Genomic DNA, 4,729 nt, shown 5'->3' on the forward strand with positions numbered 1-4,729 from the left:
GTCCCCAACCAGTGTCCCCCCGTCCCCAACCAGTGTCCCCCCGTCCCCAACCAGTGTCCCCCTGTCCCCAACCAGTGTCCCCCCATCCCCAACCAGTGTCCCCCCATCCCCAATCAGTGTCCCCCCGTCCCCAACCAGTGCCCTCCTTGTCCCCAACCACTGCCCCCCCATCCCCAATCAGTGTCCCCCCGTCCCCAACCAGTGTCCCCCATCCCCAACCAGTGTCCCCCTGTCCCCAACCAGTGTCCCCCCTGTCCCCAGGCACTGCCCCCCGTCCCCAACTAGTGCCCCCCTTGTCCCCAACAGCCCCACGAGGGTCTCCCCATGTCCCCCACTGTCCCCAACACCCCTCTCCCCCTCCCCCCAGCCTACCTGATCCGCCTGGGCACGCTGGAGCAGGGGGATGCAGCCGACGTGGAGTGGCGCTGGCACCCGTACACGGCCACGGCCCCCAAGCGCCGCCTGCTCAGCGCCACCTGAGCCCCCCGGACCCGCCCTGGGCCTCCCCGGGCAGCTGGGACCCTCCTGGAAACCTGGCACCACCCAGGCAGCTGGGACCCTGTTGGATGCCTGGGACCCCCCCAGGCTCCAGGGCCCCCCCAGAACACTCCGGGTGTTTCACACACCTGGGAGTCTCAGAATCATTTTTTATTTGTCACAATAAACCTTTTTTGGCTATTTTGAGCTCTGTGGTGGTTGACCAGGCTCTGCTGCAGCCCCTCCCCGGCGGGAGGGGCCCAGGGGTCCGTCCCCCCTTCACACCCGGGACCACTCGGCCGGGGGGTCCCGGGGGCCTTTGGGCTTCCCGATGCGGAAGTTAAACCCTGGGGGTTGGGGGAGACAGGGGGACATTGAGGGGGGACCGGATGCCCCATGTCCCCCCTGAATCCCCTCCCGAACCACCCCCAGACCCCAGGGCCCTCCTGAACCCGTCACTCCCCACCCCTGGACACCAGGAACTCTCTGAAACCCCCCCAGAGCTGCCCAGACACCACAGACCCTCCCGGACCCCCCCTGCTCACCCAGGCAGGGGCCGTTCCCGGGGTCCCCGGGGGGGGTCACGACCTCGTAGGTGCCGTCAGCGGGTCGGGGGGAGCCTGGGGGGCAGCGGGGGGGTCGTCAGAGCCCATCGGGCCCCCCGAGGTGCCCCAGACCCCCCCCGAGACCCCCCCACTCACCTGCCGGGGTGGGGGAGGGGCGGTGCACGGGGCTCCCCGGGAGGGAGCACGTGCCCGAGGGGGCGGGGTCTCGCCCGAAGGGGGCGGGGTCTCGTCCCGCGGCCCCGCCCCCCCGGCGCGCCTTGTTGACCACGGCGTAGGTGACATCCATGGGGGGGGGCGCGGGGGGCTCGGCCGGCACCGAGACGCTCCTGGGAGAGGGAGGGGGAGGGTGGGGAAGGGACGGGACCCCCCCGGCCGGGGCTCCCCCCCAACCCCCAGCGAGGACTCACCTGAGCAGGGGCGGCCGCAGGGCCCGGCGGGCGACGGCGTCCTGGTACAGGGGGGGCTGGGGGGCAGGGGGTCACCTGGGCCTCCCGGGGACGGGGCCTTCCCGAGCTCCCGGGTCACCCCCAAACTCTCTCGGCCCCCCCCCCCGGCAGCCCCGGTCCCTGCTCTCACTTCCCCTTTCCGGGGGCAGGAAGTGCCACTCAGCCCTCGTGCCCCCACCCCGCCCCGGATGCCTGAGGCCCCCCCTGAGCCCCCAGGGGCCCCCCCTCAACTGCTGCACCGCCCCCGACCCCTGGATCCCCATTCGCCCCCCCGGCTCCCCCTCTCACCTGGACCCCCCGGGCCAGGCTGAGATGGGCGGGGGGCGGTGGAGGTGCCATTGGGGTCCCGGGGGGTCCCAGGTGTGCAGGGGACGGAGGGGACCGGGGGGTTTTCAGTCCCCCCAGGCCCCGCCCCCGGGTTAAACCCCGCCCCTGGGCTGGACGCGAGCTGGGGGGGGCTAAAGCTCCTCCAGAGGGTTCCCTATGGCACCTTTAGGGGTCCCTATACACCCTGTACCATCTGGGGGGGGGGCTCTGTGAGGCTTCTTGGGGTCCCTATATACCCTGTACCATCTGGGGGGGCTCTGTGGGGCTTCTTGGGGTCCCTCTGGTGCCCGTAACATATTGGGGGGGTTCTACAGACCCTATAGAGCCTCTGTGAGGGCTCCCTGGAGCCCCTCCAGGAATTTTGTGAGTCCTTATGGACTCTACAGCTGCTGTGGCTGTGTGAGGTCCCCTAAAGCACCTCTGGGGAGCCCACAGAAGCTCTGGGGGCCCCTACAGCACCTCTGAGGCCCCTGTGGTTCCTACAGGTCAGCGGGGAGGCCCTATAGGCCCTATGGGACCTTGGGCTGGAGTCTGTACATCCCCTGCAGAGCCCCTTGGGGTGTCCCAGAGAGCCGGGGAGCCTCTCAGGGGTCTCCTATGGCCCCCAGAGCCCCCCGGGTGGTGTCCCTATGACCCCCAGAGCCCCCCTGGGTGGTGTCCCTATGGCCCCTTTAGGGCCCGTGGGTCCCTCGCCCCCCCCCGGTCACGCGGCTCTGAGTGCCGCGGCCCCGCCCCCTCGTGACGTCACCGGGGAACCCGCCAAAAGGGCCGCCCGGCCCCAGGCCCCGCCCTGCCACCGCTGATTGGTCGGCGCGCGGCGGCCGCGCCCCCTGCCTCCGCGCCGCGCGCTGATTGGCGGGCGCGGGCGACGCGGTGACGTCACGTAGCGCGCGCGGCGCGGCGGTCCCGGAAGCGGCGGCGGCGGCGGCGGGAGCGGGACCGCGGCGGGAGGGTGAGCGCGCGCGGGGGGGCGGGGCCAGGGGCGGGGCCTGGGGCCAGGGCAGGGGGGAAACGCGCTGGAGGGCGGGGCTGTGATGAGGGGCGGGGCTTGGCGATGGGCGTGGTTTTTAAGCCTGAGTTGGTGGGGCTATGGCATGGGTGGGGCTCTTTGGGGGCGTGGCCGAGAAGGGGCGCGGCTACGGGACCACTCGGGGGGCGTGTCTTAGAGCGGCGATGGGCGTGGTCTCGCGGTCGAGGGCGGAGCCAATGAGCCACGTGTGGGCACCACGTGTTCCGGGGTGGGGCTCTGCTGGGGGTGTGGCTTAGTGCTTGCGGAGGCGTGGCCTGATGCCCGGGGGCGTGGCCTGGGGGAAGACCCCCGATGGCTGGGGCTCTCCAGGTGGTGGGGGGGGCGTGGTCAAGGGCGTGGTTAATGTATGTGGGTGTGGCTTGACAAGCCCCACCCCTTCATCACCCCCCTCCTGCAGGTGCCTCAAGGGCAGAAGCACCTGGGACCCCCAAGCCCGGGTCCCCTGAGCCCCACCCCAGTGAGGCCCCTGCGGAGGGGTGGGGCCGCCCAGGTTTTCGGGCTCCGCCCCAGCACCCCCTGCCCATCACAGGTGTGGTGGGGACCAACCTGGTGGGGACAGCGGCCGCAGCATCCTTGGGTCATCACCACGGCGGGCAAAGGAGGAGGACAAGGTATCAGTGGCAGTGACAGCCACGATGTCCCTGGGGGGCCGCCCTGGTGAGGAGGAGGAGGTGGCACCGGCCGTGACGTCCCCGGGTGGCCAGCACAGTGGGGACAAGGACGAGGCAGTGGCACTGACGGCGGTGGCAGCCACAGCGTCCCCAGGGGGTCACCCTGGTGAGGAGGAGGAGGTGACCATTGCAGCGTCGTCTCCACGGTGTCACTCCAGTGAGGAGCAGGAGGAGGAAGAGGTGGCGGTGCCAGCGGCAGTGACATCCCTGAGGTGTCACCCCAGTGAGGGGCAGGAAGAGGTGACAGCAGCAAAGGCCACATTGGCCCCGGACAGGCGGCACAGCACAGATGAGGACACAGCAGCAGTGGCAGCAGTGACGTCCCCAGGGTGTCACCCCAGTGAGGAGCAGGAAGAGACGACAGCAGCGGTGACATCCTCGGAGCGTCCCCCTGTTGAAGAGGAGGTGACAGCGGGGGTGACATCGTTGGGGCGTCACCCCAGTGAGGAGGAGGAGATGGGAGCAGTGACATCCCTGGGGTGTCCCCCCACTGGGGACGAGGAGGAGGAGGTGACAGCAGCAGTGATGTCCCCGGGGTGTTCTCCCGTTGGGGATGAGGAGGAGGAGGAGACGAAGGCGGTGATGTCCCCAGGGTGTGTCCCTGTTGGGGACGAGGAGGAGGAGGTGACAGCAGCAGTGACAGCGGCAGCGGCCACATCAGCCCTGGGCGGGCGGCGCGGGGCGGACGAGGACGTGGCGGCCGCGGGCTGGCGGGCGCGGCGCAAACACGTGTTCGTGCTCAGCGAGGCCGGGAAGCCCATCTACTCCCGGCACGGCAACGAGGAGGCGCTGGCGGCCACCATGGGCGTCATGATGGCCCTCGTGTCCTTCATCCAGAGCGGCGGCAACGCCATCCGCGCCATCTGCTCTGGTACGGCACGGGGGGGCACGGGGAGGGCAGGACACGGGACCCCCAAACTCACACAAACCCACCCAGGGTACCCCTGAAACAACCCGACATGGGTACGGCCACCCCCCCCAAAACAGCTCCCTGAGTACGTGCCCGCCAAACACAACAGCCCACCCAAAACAACCCCTCTCCTGGGTCCAGCTGAATCCACCAGAACAGCCCCCCCGGGTACAACCAGCCCCCCAAAACACACATTCCCCCCAGCCCTCCTCCTTGGTACAGCCACCCCCCAAAACAACACCTGTCTGGGCACACCTGGCTCCCCCCAAAACAACCATCACCCAAACCTCCCCGGGGTGTGC

At 70.2% G+C, this 4,729-nt stretch overlaps 2 protein-coding genes and 1 long non-coding RNA gene across 3 annotated transcripts in view; 2 read left to right on the forward strand and 1 right to left on the reverse strand.

The window, feature by feature from the left end:
• The window catches only part of LOC113961537, a 1,082-nt gene extending 401 nt beyond the window's left edge, over positions 1–681 (forward strand). The window contains exon 3 of the long non-coding RNA XR_003532343.1: positions 368–681. This is a non-coding gene — a long non-coding RNA (uncharacterized LOC113961537). The remainder of the gene's footprint in view (positions 1–367) is intronic.
• Positions 682–719: 38 nt separating this feature from the next.
• On the reverse strand, positions 720–1,980 carry LOC113961535 (tyrosine-protein phosphatase non-receptor type 18-like). The gene is made up of 5 exons (XM_027671950.1): positions 1,778–1,980; positions 1,451–1,506; positions 1,179–1,369; positions 1,023–1,097; positions 720–824 (listed from the first exon to the last, which is right to left on the reverse strand). Exons 1-5 carry the CDS (start codon positions 1,826–1,828, stop codon positions 757–759), a joined length of 441 nt encoding a protein of 146 aa, XP_027527751.1. The 5' UTR covers positions 1,829–1,980; the 3' UTR covers positions 720–756.
• Positions 1,981–2,744: 764 nt separating this feature from the next.
• Positions 2,745–4,729, forward strand: part of LOC113961534 (vacuolar fusion protein MON1 homolog B-like) — a gene marked incomplete at its 3' end in the record, with an annotated part of 2,419 nt that continues 434 nt past the window's right edge. The window contains exons 1-2 of the mRNA XM_027671949.1: positions 2,745–2,768; positions 3,244–4,388. Of these exons, the coding sequence (XP_027527750.1) occupies positions 3,482–4,388 (907 nt within the window). The remainder of the gene's footprint in view (positions 2,769–3,243; positions 4,389–4,729) is intronic.

Source organism: Neopelma chrysocephalum, unplaced genomic scaffold (assembly GCF_003984885.1).
Source record: "Neopelma chrysocephalum unplaced genomic scaffold, ASM398488v2 Primary Assembly neopelma1_97224, whole genome shotgun sequence".
Lineage (NCBI taxonomy): Eukaryota > Metazoa > Chordata > Aves > Passeriformes > Pipridae > Neopelma > Neopelma chrysocephalum.

Coding starts and splice junctions, on each gene's coding strand:
- LOC113961535 (XM_027671950.1), bottom strand. CDS start 1,828: ATGGCACCTCCACCGCCCCCCGCCCATCTCAGCCTGGCCCGGGGGGTC. Junction 1,507..1,777: donor GCCTGGCCCGGGGGGTCCAG/GTGAGAGGGGGA, acceptor CCTGCCCCCCAG/CCCCCCCTGTACCAGGACGC. Junction 1,098..1,178: donor CCCCTCCCCCACCCCGGCAG/GTGAGTGGGGGG, acceptor GCTGCCCCCCAG/GCTCCCCCCGACCCGCTGAC.